Source organism: Saccostrea cucullata, unplaced genomic scaffold (assembly GCF_032062105.1).
Source record: "Saccostrea cucullata isolate Sc308-1 unplaced genomic scaffold, CSIRO_AGI_Scuc_v1 ctg376, whole genome shotgun sequence".
Classification (NCBI taxonomy): domain Eukaryota; kingdom Metazoa; phylum Mollusca; class Bivalvia; order Ostreida; family Ostreidae; genus Saccostrea; species Saccostrea cuccullata.
Window position 1 is genome coordinate 471,118 of NW_026933720.1, and position 18,699 is coordinate 489,816.

General features: G+C 34.3%; 1 protein-coding gene across 1 annotated transcript; it reads left to right on the top strand.

The window, feature by feature from the left end:
* The first annotated feature begins 3,932 nt into the window (after positions 1 to 3,932).
* On the top strand, positions 3,933 to 13,602 carry LOC134239081 (sodium/glucose cotransporter 4-like). The gene is made up of 15 exons (XM_062721240.1): positions 3,933 to 4,295; positions 4,406 to 4,477; positions 4,676 to 4,780; positions 4,931 to 4,990; positions 5,242 to 5,346; positions 5,900 to 6,005; positions 6,762 to 6,842; positions 7,250 to 7,455; positions 7,544 to 7,679; positions 7,835 to 7,942; positions 8,200 to 8,350; positions 8,636 to 8,804; positions 11,231 to 11,446; positions 12,115 to 12,250; positions 13,059 to 13,602. Exons 1-15 carry the CDS (start codon positions 4,212 to 4,214, stop codon positions 13,289 to 13,291), a joined length of 1,968 nt encoding a protein of 655 aa, XP_062577224.1. The 5' UTR covers positions 3,933 to 4,211; the 3' UTR covers positions 13,292 to 13,602.
* The last annotated feature ends 5,097 nt before the right edge of the window (positions 13,603 to 18,699 follow it).

Below are 18,699 nucleotides of genomic sequence, written 5' to 3' on the forward strand. Positions count from 1 at the left end.
ATAATATATACACCAAAATCAAATCAACAATACCATCAAAACGATCTCAACTCTATTTATAACAATTCTCTACGATAAATTAATGGCATGGTTTTTTGATTTCGTTGAGAGCTGCTATTCAAATTAAAACTGGAACTCGTTTTTGTTTATATATATATTTTTTTATTTCTGTCATAAATGATTTGACAAAAAGCACATCATGGAATTACGAGAAAAAAATATTTATAGATGATACACAAAAACGAAATCCATTTCAAAAATTTTGAAAAAATGGACACAGTAATATTTATAATCATGTTCCTGTTTTATCATTATATCCTTCACTGACTGAGAAATGTTTTCAAGTAATCCTAACTTTGCTTTATTATGCCTGCTTTCTTATTGGATAGAAGGATGGGAAATCTTTAATGTCTAAGTACTTCAAAGTAAGCATGTAAAGACAGTGTTGATATAATTTTCCATTTACAATTCATTATACAGTTTATTGCTTTGTAACCAGCATGATTAAATTTAACGTCCCAAAAGCAGTTTCAATAGAACTAATATATCCATATAAAATTTCTTGAGGGTTTAATTTAAACAACATAGACCATAACATAATGGAAAAGGACACAAGCGCAAGAGATGATTAATTGGAATGAAACTCTTAAACTTGCTTACTTTGTCTTTCGTCATTTGCAAATTAATTCCGTTTAAAAACATTCTGATTGTACACACAAATACTCTAAAGCTGATATAAAAAGTTGCTTCATTTTTTTTATTAACAATAAAGAATTAAACGTAGTTTCTAGATAAGAGATCTTCCAATAATCTGTCCAAATTCCCATTATTATTAATTTCACCGTGTTGTTAACAAGCTTAATTTTATGCTTAAGGACGGATGATACAAACATTTTTTTTCTTTGGAGGATACTTCATATCATGTCACAAGTTCAGAAAAGTGGATAATTCTTAGAAGTTTTTTCTCCAAAGAACTGGAAAATGAAAAGACTTGGAAAATGTCAGTAATATTTAAAAAAAAAAAAAAAAAAAAAAAAAAAAAAACAAATACAGACAAATCACACTCCGTAAAGGTTTACAGATGAAAACAAATTTTAGAATATGTTATCTTGGCGCTAAATGTGCAATAAAAACTTAAGAAAAATATACCAAGCCGGGTGAATTTTATGAGGACAAACAAAATGACAAGAATTCAACAATATTTAATATCATATAGGTTAATTTTTACCATTTTGCTTTTCCTGATAAAATTCACCTTTCTTGGTTTACTTTTCTAAAGTTTATTTTACACTTTTAGCACCAATTTAACATATTCTAAAATTTCTTTTCATCTGTAAACCTGTACTGAGTGTGTTTTGTCCATATTTGTAATTTTATTGAAATATTACTAATATTTTCCAAGCCTATTTCATTTTCCAATTCTTTGAAGAAAAAATTCTAAGAAATATCCTCTTTTCTGAACTTATGGCATGATATTAAGTCTCCTCCAAAGATAAAAAAAAATTGTTTGTATCATCTGTCCTTAAATGAAGCAGATTTTATTCAAAAACATCTTCAGGGGAAGAAGAAAATACCTCCTGTGCCATTTAAATATATCGACGACTTATTATCAATGAACAATTTTCACTTCCATTCATATGTCGACAGGATATATCCCGGTCAGCTTGAAATAAATATAAAACCACAGAATCTGACACGTCTGTTCCTTTTGGATATTTCCAATAAAAAAATGGAACTCGTAAATTTACTGACCTGGTCATTGGTCATTTGCAAAATTATTTTGTTTAAACACATTCTGAGTGCACACACAAGTATTCTGAAGTTGACATCAAAAAGATGCTTGAGTTTCCGATTGACAATATCTCTGTGGTTTTTGGAGACGAATTCCCATGGATGCCAGTTGCGCTCTGTTATTAGCAGACCTATATATGAAGCAGAATTTGAATTTACGGTACAGTTCCCTACACATGCCCTTCACAGGGTGTAGATGGTGTACACCTAAAGTGTACACTTTTGCACTACATTATGGAAAAGTGTACGCCGGGTACGAAGGCGTAGACAAATCAAGGGCGAAGTCTGTTTATTTTGTCCAAATGTTAATATATAAAACCGAAAGTACATTGCAAATGACGGATTTTAACACTTCATGCTTTCAATAACGGCCTTTTAGAGACCATTCACGGCCAACTTGCCCTTCATTGATAAACAATTTCTGCAATCGTGATGGTTTTCAATAAAAGTACAGAATTAAGCAGGTGCACTTTTTTCAAAGTATACAAATTTTTAAATATATATATTTTTTTTTTTCAAAAAATCATTTTTTTAAAAAAAATATTTGTTTTGAAGTGATACGTTCTATCTGTTTATCAATGAAATATTTATAATTGTTAAAGTTTAAACTTTGTACTTTACACAGTTTTGGAGCTATTGTAAAACCTTTTTGGAAATCTTGACCTTTGGCAAAACCTTAAATTGTCAGGCATCGTCATCGATTAAATTATTCCTTACTTCATGGACGGAATCATATTATTACGTTTTAAAACTTTGTATATGATGTACTTGTGTCATACTGAATAGGGAGATTGTAAATGTTGATCTTGTATTTTTTATGCTTATCATTTTTATTCATCTAGTCTAAATTTAGACCCATGCTTACGATGTTAGCTCCGCCTCTCATGCATACCTCATGTTCAATCAAGGGCAGGTTCATATGTATTATGTAAATGTAAATTCTCTGTATTTGGAAAAAGGTAAGGACAAAAACATGGAATTAATTAATTGTATCGCAGTCTGAAATTATTTTTACCATTTAAATCTGGTGCCAAACTGACCTCAGTAGTAAATATACAAAAGTGAAATTAGTTAAACATTTAAAAGCAACAGAAGATCCAAAACACAGCGTTAAGAGCAGTCATCATTTCGTTCATTTATACTGCCATTTTTGTTTGCAAGATGATTCGGTCCAGTGCGCTTCGTGCAGATGTTAACTACGAGAGTACTTGATGGAAAAGTAAGGATTTTTTTTTTAATTTAGTTTTTTTGCAATTGAGGTAAGAACTTAGAAGAATTGATCGAGAACCAAGTGCAATTTTTATACAGTTTTTTTTTTCAATGGGTGGCACTGTTGCTCTCCGGTCTGTGACTCTGTCAGAATATTTTTTCCGGAGAGCTACAGTTCTGCAGCTACTTCTAAGAATGAACATTTCACATACGAGGTAAGTAATTTACAAAAAAAAAAAAAAAAAAATGATGGACAAGAATATCAACAGTTTCGTTTAAAGTGATATTTTCTCAAGTTTCATAGTCTATACAATGATCTTTGTGAGCCAGCAGAATCAATGAATTAATTATTGATGAACGCGTGTTTCATACTAAATGAAAGACGTATACTTACACACTGAAAAGTGGATTTTTCTTTATTTTCCGATCAGAACAAGAAGCACACGACCCGTGTTACCGGTCGGTGGGGATGCTCACTCTTCCATGGCACCTAATTCTCCGCTCTATATTTCAGAAGTCCGTGTTTGCTCTGCTCCTGATTTGTATTATTTAAATGGACTTCAGGGCTTGAAGACTATTTTATGAATTTCATTGCCTCTATTGATAGGTGTGATTGCACAGAGAAAGAAATTAAGCATAACAGAAAGTTTATAATTTCTGAATTTTTTTCAAATCGATTTTTGCAATTTTCAATAAAAGTTTCATTTACAATGAAAATAGATTCAAAATTTGATTTATTATGTTTCATAATTATGTACCTGTCATTTGTGTAGAGATCCCTTTCGTTTATAAATACTTTATTAAGACACACTTTGATAAATAAATGTCTATCAACAAAAACGTACTTACAATAAATTTAATGAATTCCTGAGTATCTATAGATAAATTCGCATTGCGCTTACCCAGTATAAATAAAAAATGAATGTAAACACTGCAGAGACGCGTGCCTTTATACCTACATGCCTTACTTATCTCTTTTTTCACTGATTGTAAATTCAGATTTAAAACTAGAACACAAGCCCGGCTCTTCTATCTACAAATGAATCTGCTCCAAATTTCACGGGTTCTGTGCCGATTGAAGTTCCTAAGGCTGCATCCTAGATAAGACCTCATTTACTCCAAGATAAACTTTCTCCGAGTAAAACTAAACAATTAGTGATTGAGGTCATGAGCCGAGCTTTATAATACACTGGTCAGTGCTGAGCCTAGTCATGGCGTCCCGAGGGTTAGACCACTGGTCAGACATTGTTGTGGTGGTGATTTATTTTGTGGGAGTTCTTGGAGTAGGACTATGGGTAAGACATATATATTACTTTATAATTTTTATAATCTTTTTCCCTGATGTAAAAATAATCCTTCTAAACTTAGTACATGCAAATGATTGAAACACGTCCTTTGTTTATAGACCGTTTTCCGAGGGAACAGGGGGAGTGTCAACAGTTACTTTTTGGCGGGAAGAAGTTTGACATGGTTTCCTGTGAGTACAAGAAAATTTTTATAAGCAATACCTACAATTAATTTCCAAACGTGACAAAAAAAAGTATAACACGTATTAAGATTCAAAAAAGCATTCACTTATCTAAATTTTTTTTCAATTGTTTTTATTTTAATCGTGGCAAATTAATGAAATAAAATTATTTATTTAATGAGTTAAAGTGATATAATGCTTATTCAGGTGGGGGCTTCCTTATTCTCCAGCAACATCGGCAGCGAGCACTTTGTTGGTTTGGCGGGAACAGGTGCAGCAGCAGGAATCGCCATGATATCGTATGAATGGGCGGTAATTATTCACCAAATCTGATCACGCATAAATTTAAATTCTATAGATAAAAGACTCAGGAGAAAATTATTGTAGGTCGAAATGTGATCTAGTGTTTATTTTCTATGTTTATGTTTACTTCTGTTTACTTTGCTGTCGACTTGTTTACAGAGTATGCCCCTGGTGTTACTATTAGCCTGGCTCTTCCTTCCGGTCTACATCTCAGCAGGAGTGAGATTTCTAACATTACAAAGATAAATCAAAGATCTTAAGATACAATTAACGAACATTTATCACTAATCGAGGCTAAATATAGATAACAATAGGGAGGAATTTTTACTTTTATTTCATTCAGTGCTCTTTTTTTTCAAAGCAAAAATAATTTACCCATGAAATATCTTTTCCTACCTATGTTTTCTGATAATACAATTGATTAATTTGGATCAGTGATGGCTATCGTATGTTCTGATATCTTTTCACAGGTATACACTTTGCCGGAATATATGGAAAAGAGATTCGGGGGGCACAGGATCCGGATTTACCTCAGCGTTCTGGCTCTTATACTCTATATCGTCACCAAACTGGCGGTAAATTCAAACTTTCGCGTTAAACATACGAATTTTAGTTGATTAGATCTCACCAAAAAAGCTGTAGTTAGTTACAATGTCTAATAAAAATACTATTGCTAAGTATTAAAATTTTGATTTTATCAGTAGCGTTGTCATCATTTAATTTAAAACTATACAATTAATTAAGCTGCAGATTGGACAGAATATAAAACCAACACAAGCAATTGATAAATGTTTAAATATTAACATTTTTTTGAAATTAATTTTTTTTATGTGTAACTACAGCAAAGCGGATGCACAGGCATGTAAAAATCATCAAGATCTATAAACTGTTACAGGTTGAACTGATTGCACGCTCATTTGACGGCGTAGCATATGCCATTGCGATCGATACACCCTTTTTATTGGTCGATACATAAAAAGTAGTTGGAACCAGTTCATTTTATTTTTCAATACTTCTTTTGAGAGATATTGCATATTGCTAATGTATTTCGCTTTGCAAGATATTTGTTTATCCTTTACTTTATATGACAGGAACCCTATTAATTTAATGAATTTTTATAAATTTTAGGTGAGTATATTTGCTGGCGCTCTGTTTATACAGCTGGCGCTGGGTTGGAATATGTACGTCTCTATCGTGGCACTACTGGTCACCACGGGTATATACACCATACTGGGTAAGTGGGCCTGCTTCTGGTTCTTCACCATGTCATGAGTTTAGAATATGAACGTCCATTAAAGTTTGGCTTCTCTTTGAAGACATTATAAACTGTTCAATATCTCCTTATGTTTCATAATACACCCTTTTGCAGTTAATATTTTCTGTTTGTAAATTTTTGCTGATAAACATTTTTTAAAACTATTTGATCTGAATAAACTAAATAATTAAGGAGTATTGTTGGATCTACCCCGTCCTATTTTCAAAGTTCTTAAATGGAGAGGGATTCTTAGAATGCATTGTTGCTGTAAGCTTTCATCCATTTATTGCCCCCGTATTTCTGTTTGTATCCCTTTATCATGTTCTGGATCCGTCGAATCGTCAGCATCGCGTTTTTGTTTTAGCATATCTGCAATCTCGAAATCTGAATGTCTTTGTTTATTATTTCTTCTTGATGATGACCCTGCGCTTTTCATTGCTTCTTCAACTGCCTAACAAGAAATGAAATGTAAAGATTGCGAAAAGTTATCAAGCTCAAAAATCCTGATTAATTCATATCGGAAGCAGAACGAACAAGGACCTCTAAAACCTAAGAATTGAAATCACGTGCCATGGGGTAATCATCCCTAGCTACCGAGGCTGATAGGAAACCCTTGCAATTGGTTTCTTTATGCTTTCAATATTTCCAAATATGGATGATTAAATCTAATTTGATCCCCAATCCAAACCAAACACTAAAGAGTTTGATTGGTAATCAACTCTTTTTTATCACTAGGTGGACTGAAAGCAGTAATCTACACGGATACTCTACAAACAGTCGTCATGACGCTGGGCTCATTTGCTTTGGTTGGAATCAGTAAGTTTCATCTATCTGGGTTTATAAACTTCAGGACGAGTAATGTATCCAGATGTATGTCATAAATCAATTTTGTTAAGCTTCATGTTCATGGTTGGGAGCAGATTGAGAGTTCCATCATGCATTACATGTATGAAGCTACATGGTCCTCGTGTTGTTTTTGAAACTATTTCTACCTCTTAACAAAGGAGATTTTTTTAAATTTAACATATTACAAGAACATTATAACGAGGCATTTTCTCACGCATTGCATAAAATTTGTTACCGGTATATGAATTGTTGGGTTAGTGTTGCCCCATCTTTTCCAAAGGATTGTGTCTTCAGCACTTATCCTCCACCCGAACCAACTCCTCTAACCTTCAAAATTTTAACAATTTAATGGTTGATACATCTGAATGTACTTGAAGGTTTTAATAAGATTGGTGGATATAACAATCTACAACAGAGATACATGGAAGCCATACCATCCATCAGGAACCCAAACAGCACCTGCGGGTTTCCCAGGAGCGATGCTTTTCACATCTTTCGAGACGCAGAAACGGGAGATAACCCTTGGCCAGGACTTATTTTACAATCTAGCCTGGGCTGCCTCTGGTACTGGTGTTGTGATCAGGTGATCCTAAATTGAAAAACAAAGGTACCAGATTAAATGCACATATAAAGGAACAGTGAAGTTATACATCGACAAAACTGTTTTGTAGGTGATTGTTCAGCGGTCTTTAGGTGCCAGGAATCTGTCCCATGCTAAGGGTGCCTCTATATTGGCTGGCTATCTCAAACTACTACCGCTGTTTATGATGATCTTTCCGGGGATGATTAGCAGAGCCTTATTTCCAGGTAAGAGACACCTGGGTCTACAGTGTATATTAAGGAGACAAAAACACTCCGAAATGTTATCTCCTTCCTTACCTGCCTTGCTTTTCTGGCACATCTTTTTACACATCAAAAACAATACAAATTAGTTCTGTATCTTGTATTTATTTTGTCCTCAGATGAAGTGGCCTGCGTTGATCCTGAAGAATGCAAAAAATTCTGTGACAATCCTGTAGGTTGCTCCAACATCGCCTACCCTAAACTGGTTCTAGAGCTACTTCCCTATGGTATGTTGAACATCTTTCCTATGGTATATAAACATGAAACTAGTTCTGGGAATACTTCCCTATTACATTTAATCATAAAACTGGATCTGATTCTACTTTCCTATGGTATAGACACCAATTCCCTGTGGTAAATAAACACTGGATAACGGTAAAAGTTTTGGAAAAAGAAAAGCAAGTATTGTATGCGTTCGCTTATCACAAATTATCAATTCGAAATAGTCTTCCTACAAATTGTTTCGGTTTCTTTGAATATATAGGCGTCCGTGGTCTGTTAATGGCGGTGATGCTTTCAGCTATCATGAGTTCTCTGACCTCAATCTTCAACAGCTCTAGTACAATCTTTACAATGGACCTCTGGAGACGCATGCGCCCACATGCCCATGAACGAGAACTACTCATTGTTGGAAGGTATTTTTGAGTTCAGTTAAAAAACAACTCTTTTTTGTTTGCTTTATTGGTCGAAACTTTTCATGGATTGTTATCCTGCAATTTTCGAACCAGGGGACTCTCTATCGACATTCTAAAAACGGTTCTTAAATTCAATACTTATAGTGCAGGCTTTTAATATTTTATCCAAAGTTTCAATGGAGTTCTTTTATAAGAAGTTTCCGAATAATTTTGAAGAAAAAAGTAATACAATCGTATGTCATTCTTTGAAATCGTTCTCAGTAATTAACTTGATCTTTCATGTAGAATTTTCATCGTGTTTCTTTGTGGTGTGAGTATTCTCTGGATCCCTCTCGTTCGATCTTCTCAAGGGGGACAACTCTTTAACTACATCCAGGCCGTGCAGGGTTACCTGGGAACGCCGATAGGGGCGCTCTTCTTTATTGGTGTTATGTGGAAAAGGATGACGGAGCACGTAAGTATGATAAAGGCCCTTTCACAATTGGCGCACGACCACTTTACAACACTTGGCGATCGGAAAATTTTAGCTTCGCACGAGCTCGGTGTCGGCTTCAAATACGTTGCACTTTTCGATGTCTCGCATTCATTGCATGTGTTTTAGTGGTCGCAGTCAAGGCTTCAGATGCCTCAAAATAGTCAACATGCACACTATTCAGACGCGACCAAATGCGATCAAAATTATCGCAATTCAACGCACGGAAAACTACAATATCGAACGTCTTACAACGTTTTATGTTGTCATTTTAAAGAAAGTGATGCACGATTTTTTAAGATCGTAAGATGAATTGCAGCTGTCTTTGCGTGTGTTTTGCGACCACGAGACTGTTGCTCAACATGTCTCATGTAAACTTGCAACGTTTTACTACCATTGCTTGATTTATCACCTTAAATTGCCATGCTTTACAACAATTATATACCGTGTATAATTATAAGCATCTTAACTACGTCTAGTCGTTTTGTCGCACGTTAAATCGTCCGATTACCTGATCAGTCGTGCAATCCTATGGCATTATCTTACAACACTCGCTTTCATTCTACAACAGTCGCATATAGACGCAAGATATATCGCAGGATTTAATGGAAAACAGTCGTACGAACACTTTTTTCATATGCGATTATTTTGGCAACAGTTTACGATCGTGTTTTATACCAAAATTGAAAATTAACACATTTTTGAATATAAATTATGTGTCGCTTCAATTTATGCTCGTGCGCCAATTGTGAAAGGGCCTTAAGGTAGTTAAACCAGCTCCTGTAAACATTGACACACGATGCCGATGGCCTCTGTCGATGGACCCTTTCAAGTCTTTTCTATCAAAAGTGTATTAGCTCTTCTCGACAAAGTTTGAGGGAGCTTATGAGATACCCTCGGCTTCGGTGTCGGCGTCAAACGTTTAGATTTTGTTTCACTTTTCTTTTGAAATACTTCTCTGTCGTACATTAATTAGAAATGTTTAACAGATGCTTCCGGTGGCTTCATTGTAACAGTCATGGCTTCAGATGCTGCAGTTTCAACTAGGTTAATATTTATAGAGCAGGTAAAGGAGGAGGTTAAAGTTCTTTGAGCAGTCTCATTTCTAATTAACTTTAAGCCCTATGTTGATCAAACTTTCAGTGATGATACATTTAAATATGCCCATTACCAGGCATGCTGAACGGATGTCGAAACTGACCTACAATTTCTGGATGAACGACCAGGCTAAAGTTTTTCAAGCTTATTCATTCTACAGAAACTATAACATACACAATCATGTAGTTAAAAAATAAAAGGATGCATATGGTTTATCCAGACTTGAAAAGATGCTGGATCTGATACTTTAAAATCCATTGATGTGCTTAAAGCGGTTTTAATTTTATGACGTTAGTCCACGAACTTTTTGATAACCCCTCGTATCTACGTAAAAGGCAATCGTCTCAAGCCACCTACCCGTGGCTACTTCATCACATAAATTGTCGTAATCATGAATATTTTCGCCTATATGCTGCAACGTCATGTTCATCCAATGACAATATTTGTTTCCATCGCAATTGAAATCAATATTGACATCGTCAGTACACAAAATTATTTCCTAAACTGCGATTTGGTATTGCAAAATCACGAAAAAGTTCACTTACAGTCTATGCTTAACTCGCATTGTTCAATATTTTAATGAAGTTTGAAATATTCTCTTCTCATTCAAACACAGCCAGAATGGTAGAGGGTGGTATATTTTGGCCGTGGTTTGTGACGATGGTACTTTCTAAACTTGCACTGGTGTACTCCTAAGGAAGCACACCACTGGACTTGCTTCACATGCTGTATTTGACCCAGATGAGGGACAAGATTCAAGATTTTGGAGAATGTTCATTTCAAAATAGCTATTTGCTGCACCTTGACCAAACATGCATTGATGATACATCTAAGGATCTGCTATGAGTGCTGGATTTGATGTACATTTTCCAGATGAGTGACCAGATTAAATGTTTTGCCACAGGTCCATTTGGCCCATCTGAATCAAATTTGAATGTATGATGTATTAACGGATGAACACTTCTCCATTGTTCAGAGGCTGGATTTAAATTACATTTTTTGTATGATCGAGTTATCCTTGTTGGGAGTTTGGATAAATCCATTCAATAGTAACTGCAAGCCCTATCACATTAAAATTGCATAAATGTTGCATCTTGGGATGTACTCTATTAGATAATTATTTTAATGAGGGATTTACCGTACCTAAAGAAATCGTTGAGTTGAGTTTTTTAACCTCTGATTACCTCTGCTTGTCTGGGACATGAGAATTTTTTATATTCGTTGATTAAAACAGAGCAGAGCAATGAATGCTAAATGATTTGATAGATATACAAGATAACATTGATTTAATATGCATCCGTGTAATTCAGGGTGCTTTTTGGGGAATAGCCATTGGCCATACCTGCGGTATCATAAGGATGGGTATAGATTTAGCGTATCCCGCGCCCGACTGCGGAGAACCAGAGACCCGACCAGGAATATTACTGAACGTTCACTACACCTACTTCGGAGCACTGATGATCGTCATAACTTCAACCGCCATTATCATCATAAGCCTTCTGACAACACCCCGCACTGAAGAGCAAGTGAGTTTGCCGTCATCAAAACTTATTTTAACCATAAAAATGTTTTTGCAAGTGGATTGAAATTATTCACAATCGTATACTTTAACTTTATTCATTATTTGGAGCTATGGCTTTCTTATTTCACTTGTGTATCCAATATGATAGGACTTTTCCTTGGTTATCAAAATATTTGACCTTTTTAACTTGACCTTAGAGTTTTGACAACTTTGGCAAAATTTTATCAAACTTAAACCTGTCATAACTTTTGAACGGTGGATGCTAGAGCATTCGTACTTTACCTGTGTATATCTCATTATAAGACCTTTCCTTGGCTTCAAATATTAGGAACTCTTTGACCATGACATTGAATTTTGACCTTCTTTTGAAAACTTGAACCTTGTTAATAACTTTTGAATGGTTGTTGTGGAAGGGCTTTCATATTTCACGTATTTTTTTCTAGTAAAAAAGACCTTCCCTTGAGCACTTTACATTTCGAATTTTTGTCTTGAACTTTGACTTTGGTTTATTATAAGATTTATCTGCATCTGTAATGATGCTATAATGCAGGCTATAAAAGTGTTCCTTGGAACTTATATGATAGGGCTTTAATAATTCGGAAAAATAATGTGAAGCCTTCCAATGTTCCCTGCCATATGCTTATAAATAACAAGTACACTTTACCATTGTAGTTGAAAGGTGTCACTTGGTTTACAAGAATACGAGTAGAAGAATCCAGTACAAATGATGTGGAAATGTCGAAATCTGAAGATAAAAAGGAATCTGAAGTTACTGAAAACGTGAACAAAAACGAGGAAAATCAGACAGGTATCAATAAAAATAATACTGAACAGAGAAAAGATCAAATTGTTATACAATATAAAGATAGCAATGGGTTGATCACAAACTGCAATAATAATCTGTTGATTTTAACTCGGTGCATGAAATTTTTATCTAACAAAACTAAACAAATACTATTTTGCTACAATAAGTAAAATGTTTAGAAAATTATTTTCTTTTCCAAAGGCACTGAAAGGGAATATTGCTAAACATATTCATAGCGCAGCAAAATAAGATCAAAAGAGTGCCGTATAAGCAGAATTTTTAGTGAGGATTTAATTTTGGCATTATTAGCGATATTTTAGGGTAAAGATATTCAACTATTTTTCAAACTGAGATCATATGAAATTGCTAAAATTGAATCTTCGCTAAAAATTAATTAAACATTTTATATGTAATCTGGCAAGTCTTCCTTTAAACCTTGAGCAAATTTTTAAAATCGCTAATATTACTTTAACTTTACAGATGCTTGTTTCAGAAAAGACCACCAATTTTTGTCACAATACCTACATATTTTTTTCGCATTTTGAAGTCAAACACAAATCGCATTATATATGCTATGTGTGTGACTCTATGTGTGCCAAATTTCCACTTGAATTGTGGTTTTGTATGTACATGTTAACTATGTGAAAACAGACATGCCAAAAGTGTTCTCCTTTAACTTTCCATATATGCACATGAGGAAACAATAATATGAATCATGCTCACATATTCCTTACTAGAAACTATTTCAAAACCAACAGATTCATATAATGGGTGATAATTATTTTAGAAAAAAAAAACCCGTTTGTTCTAGATGATGCAATAGATGTCATACACGATGAAAGCGATCATCGACCGCTGTGGAGACGATGGGTGGACCAGATCTGTGGAATGCCCACCAAACGTCACAGCGGGGACGATCCTCACATTGGACCGGAAATGACGCGCAAGTATCTGAAAGAATCTCCAAAATGGCGGACCATCCTTAACGTGAACGCTGCCGCAGGTCTTATTCTAACTGCGTTTTTGTACGGGTTTTATCATTGAGTGGTTTTACATTGTGATGTGTAGAAACCAAGCACGTGTCAGCATGCCATCTTCACGTGCATCTAACATAACCTGTAATTTGTGCAATACTGGGATTTCCTATATTGAAGATTTGGAATGGTAAAAGAAATGTTTTCATGATCGTTGATATTTTGTGCAGGTCTTGGTTATTCTGAAGGTTTTTGTGTGCGTATACTTGTTCATGGCCGCTTCAAATTTATTATAACATATTTGAAATAGCCATTGCTGTTACTTTGTTGTTTCTGGAGATTAATAAATACATGTAGAATAAATAAACATTTTAAACAACAGTGTATCTTTTGATTAAAGGAAGCGAATATTGCAATATTCGTATCTGAGTAACAACTTTGTTGTTTCTGGAGATTAATAAATACATGTAGAATAAATAAACATTTTAAACAACAGTGTATCTTTTGATTGAAGGAAGCGAATATTGCAATATTCGTATCTGAGTAATGTGGAAGTTACTTTATCTTGTATTTCACTTATACTGACCTTAATAAGAATACCAACAAAAAAGGTATCTTAGATACATTTTTACGGCACCAAGCAGAGAGCTCCCTAAAGCCATACTAGTTTTGAATTTAACTTTTTTTGAAAGCCGGTTGAACAGTTTTCGTTTGTTGCTCAAAAACGGACTCTCATTTGGAATCTTATATCAATTGTAATCTTGTATCAAGTCCTTTTCAGATCCCATTTCTTCTATTTTAAAATGTTCTGCAAAAAATGGAAAACCTGTGACACTTCTATTTCTAGTAATCTTACTGGACAGAGCTCATACACCAAAACTTGGGAAAATTTGAACTGATCTTCTTATGCTGGAATAAATGTACCCTTTGTGGACTGATTTATGTTGGTGAAACCAAGGGTTCACTTCATAAAAGAATATCGGGTCACAGATTTCAAATTAACAACGGGGCCAACAGCTTCTCTACAAAAGCACTTTAGTTTGTCTGATCATTCTATTTTGTCAATGAAATGTCTAGAATTCTAGGAAAAATATCTCATCACACACACAGTCCATCACTGAGTACACCTTTCCATAGGCAACGAGAAGAATTTTGGATTAGAAAACTATGGACACCCTTTCCCTATACATGTATATGGGTGCAATGGGAATGTCGATGTTGTTGGGACTTAACCTTTCCAGTCCACAGTGTAAGAATGTAAATGTGATGAGAATATTCAATCATACACAGAGACGTTAACGTAGTCAGGGGAATCAGTCTTACATAAATCAGCAATTAGGTCTACTTCACATGAAAAGGCCAAGGAAAGTCCCTTTTGAGTTTCTTGACACCAGAATACTGGCTCAGATTTGTGATTATGGGTTGCAAATCATAGTCTTTTTAAACCGCCACGTTATCCTGGAAAAAAATACAGCTGAAACAATATGTTTTTCCTTAAACTTCAATATACCAATAAAGGAATTGACGCGGTTTTTATAAGTAATATTCTCAGTCACTAAAGGGTCCAGTCTTGTATTCCATCAAATTTCAAGCTTAAAACTACACCTTGTATTTCCTACAAATTTACAACGAACATTGCTTCCAAACTTTAATTACAAGATAACTTTACATGGCCTGGGTATAGAGTATATGAAACATAATCCTCCATCGTGCTCATATTCCTACTTGACACGTTATTTCTAGTGATGTAAAGTTAATAATGAGGACCTAAGATCATTTTTTTAAAAGGTCCTAAGTATAGGAAACCCCAATCCTCCCACTGGTGTAGTAATTTTATGAATATACTGGATTCTATAGAAGATTACTCCAGGCGATGGGCCAGACATGAAAGAGAAGACAAGATAGATGTATGTTTAAATTGCACATTGAGGAGCAATATGAAAATTATCTTATCCTTCTGTATTCAATAATTCAGAAGTGTATTACTTGAAGCTACTTGTATGCCCAATTTATTCAATACTACGATCAAACCTTTTGAAAAAAATATTATTGGTATAGGCCATCTATGTACAAATTAATACAGTTACTAAGTGTGAATAATGTAAAAGAATGTAAAAGAATTATGTAATTCAGGGAAATATATAAAACCCTCGCGCTTCGATATGATTTAATCATGTAATTGTGTGTTTTTGTTGATTTGTTACTTTTATATTGTTGATATGACTAAAACTGCTATATTACATGTACTTGCATTGATCTCATGTCATTCTCCATATGAACTGAAAAGACTGTTAACATGAATTTGTATGTTGCATGTTCCATAAGGATTTACAAGGACTGACCGTCCATTTTCGATCATTTCCTTCGTTTATATATTGTATATTGCTTTAAGACGTATGTTTTTGCAATAAAGAAATTGAAAAAAAAATGAAAAAAGTGCAAAAAAAAAGAAAAAAAAGATAGATAGATTACATGATCAGTACGTACTGGTCCCTGATGACAAATTTAAAGCAGATAAAACCATTGTATTTGTTTGTAACACTAATCATATTAAATTTATTTTAGAGGAACTTCTACGGTGATCCTACTATCACAGATGAAAATGTACCATCGGACATTTTGACAATTACTTTGGATCTTATCAATTCAAAATTCTCATATCTGTTTTTAATTTAATGAGTTGTCATATTGATTCAATCTGTCAGATTAATCTATTTTGAAATATTCAATTATCTTAATTAACCATGAGTGGTATGACCAGATGGACTGTGCTTAGTGTGACTTAATTATTGTTTATTTAGAATCACAATCTTTTAAATTAACTCTACTTGTAAATCAAATAATTCATGTCATATGATACTCAAAATTGTCAATTATCAATCTATTCTATAAATACAAATTTTTGTTAACATTCGGAGGGTTGCAATCGGGACGCACTTGTCCTTGATACTGTCCGACCTACGGAGAAATAAAAGTCTGCGAATCGTAAGGCGGATTTATTCTTATTTACCTTTACTCCACCCTAGTAGCTTTGCAACAAGCACACGCATCTAACGCGAGGGTGTGATACTACTTATACTCAGAGCTCCCTTTCTAAGGAGGCAATTCTTCAAAGTCATATGTCGGTTTCCAGTAAATGTTCTACCATGCCTCTTTTTTTTACTCTTCACTAAGATATTAACAGAAGTGAAGGAGAAACTTCAAGAGTACTGTGCAACAATACATTCGAGAAGTGGTGTAAATCAGATGTGGATACTTAAAAATTCCAAGGAACGTTTGGACAATTTGAAATCACAAGATTTTACCAAAATCAACAACTTACGACGACGTATTGTCAAATAACAATAGTTATTTCCATTCTTGTGTTGACTTGATATACAATATCTCGGCGATCTTAAAATAAAATATACCACAGAGTCTGACACGTCTGTTTCATATTTGGATATTTTCTTAGAAAAAAAACCTTAATGGTTATCTAACAACAAAGCTTTACGATAAATGTGATGACTTAAATTTTCAATCAAAAACCTCCTTAATTACTTATGCATCATCTGCATATGAAGTTTATATGAGTTTTATATCTCTGAGTTGATTCGATAAGGAAATGCAATGAATTTTTTTTAAAACAAGATACGTTATAAATGTATGACAAACAGGTTGCTGAAACAAGAATATCAGCAGCCTCGTTCAAAGTAGTCATTTTGAAAGTTCTATGGCCGATACAATGACTTGCAATCAACAAATACAATTTATCATTAAGTCTAATGCTGACAGATTTCTTCATACTGATTGTTAGGCCATTATTTACATACTGATCTTTCCACGGATTTTTCCGCTTTTTCCCGAACATGACAACATGGACAATGAGCACAAGGTGGATGCGACACCTGATCCCTCCTCTGATGTTTTGGAGGTCCATGTTTGCTCTGCTCCTATTTTTGTAATATTTAATGGACTTTTGAGCAATTTCATTTTCAGTTTCAAGATTAAACAAATTGTGTACATCTTTTAGATTACATAAACCGCATATTTCCTGCAATTAACTTATGCAACGTTCATTCTAGCAACCCAAGATAACATTTTACCATTATATGGTATACTAAGGAAAACTGTCTTCTTTGTTGCGAACTGTCGCAATTTTAATGATTTTTTTTAGAAATTTGAAGATGTACATGTATAATCCAGAATGTTCTATATGTCTCATAAATTAATTCTCAAGAAGTCTCTAGAATATGTCAGAATGTGATGACCTAGAATTTTAAAGAAGATTTCCGTGTGATTGTGATTTGCTACATTGTTTGGTGTCGGAACCCGGGAATTGGAACCTGATATCAAGAAGTTATCACGGAAAAGAAGACGATGTCAACCTCATACATGAAAGGACTGTGTACAAGGTACAAGAATCTACTGCTGAAGGAAAAGGTTAAAAGTAAGGCATTTCTTTCTTCAGAAGCTAAAGAAGAGGATATGACAACAGAGTTAAGGCAGATTCAATCTTCCTTGAGACGGTTAAAGGACTTTGGTGCTAAATTAGAAGAATCAATGAAAGAACTTTCCATTGCCTTTGAAGCAAAAGAAGACAATGAGTCTGAAATTGAAGAATTTACGGAAGACAGCGAGAAGTTGTTATAGAGCACTCAGAAGAACTTCAGATCTACTACTGGAAAAGAGATTGGAACAAGCGGACATTCCATATATGAAAACTGAACTGAAGCACCGAATGACCCACGAATAGACCACATGATAGATCTGCAGACAAAAATGCAGGAACAACTGATGCATTTCCAAGAACTCCAAATTCAGGAACTGCATAGAAAAGAGAAGATTTGCAAAGAGAAAGAAACTCCAGCAGTTAAACTACCAAAGTTTGAACTACCTTCATTTAATGGAGACAAATTAAAGTGGAAAGAATTCTGGGACTCCTTTGAAGTTCTATCCACAAAAACTCAAGGCTTTTCAATATTGAGAAGTTCAACTACTTGAAAAGTAAAATGGAAGGAGAGGCACAAACTGCTATTTCCAGCCTTATGCTGTCCCATGAAAATTATGACGTAGCTCTCTCCATATTGAAGGAAAGATCGGAGACGTGCAATCTGTGATTAACAAACATTATATGGACCTTATAAACATTAAACCTGCACTGAATAATACTTCCAGTCTCCGTAGACTATTTGATGATTTAGAAAAGCATATGCGCAGCCTAGATGCATTGGAAGAGGATGTAAACAAGGATGTCTTTGTTTCCATGATTATAACAAAGTTACCAAAAGAAGCCAGATTACAATTAGAATTACAGAAAGAAAAGAGAGAAAAGTGGAATGTGCAAAATCTGAGAATATTTCTTAATAACTACATAGCTGCCAGAAAGTCTACAGATATGGAAAACCGAGCCGGTCATGAAGAACACTCTGCTAGAAAATTTTCATCACCTGAATTGTCATATGTAAACCAAAGGACATATACATCTGCAGAAGCCCT

Bases quoted from the DNA above. Each gene is read 5' to 3' on its own strand.
- LOC134239081 (XM_062721240.1), top strand. From the start codon at position 4,212: ATGGCGTCCCGAGGGTTAGACCACTGGTCAGACATTGTTGTGGTGGTG. The intron at 6,843-7,249 runs GTAAGTTTCATC...ATGTACTTGAAG, and splicing joins ATTTGCTTTGGTTGGAATCA to GTTTTAATAAGATTGGTGGA. The intron at 7,943-8,199 runs GTATGTTGAACA...TTGAATATATAG, and splicing joins TCTAGAGCTACTTCCCTATG to GCGTCCGTGGTCTGTTAATG.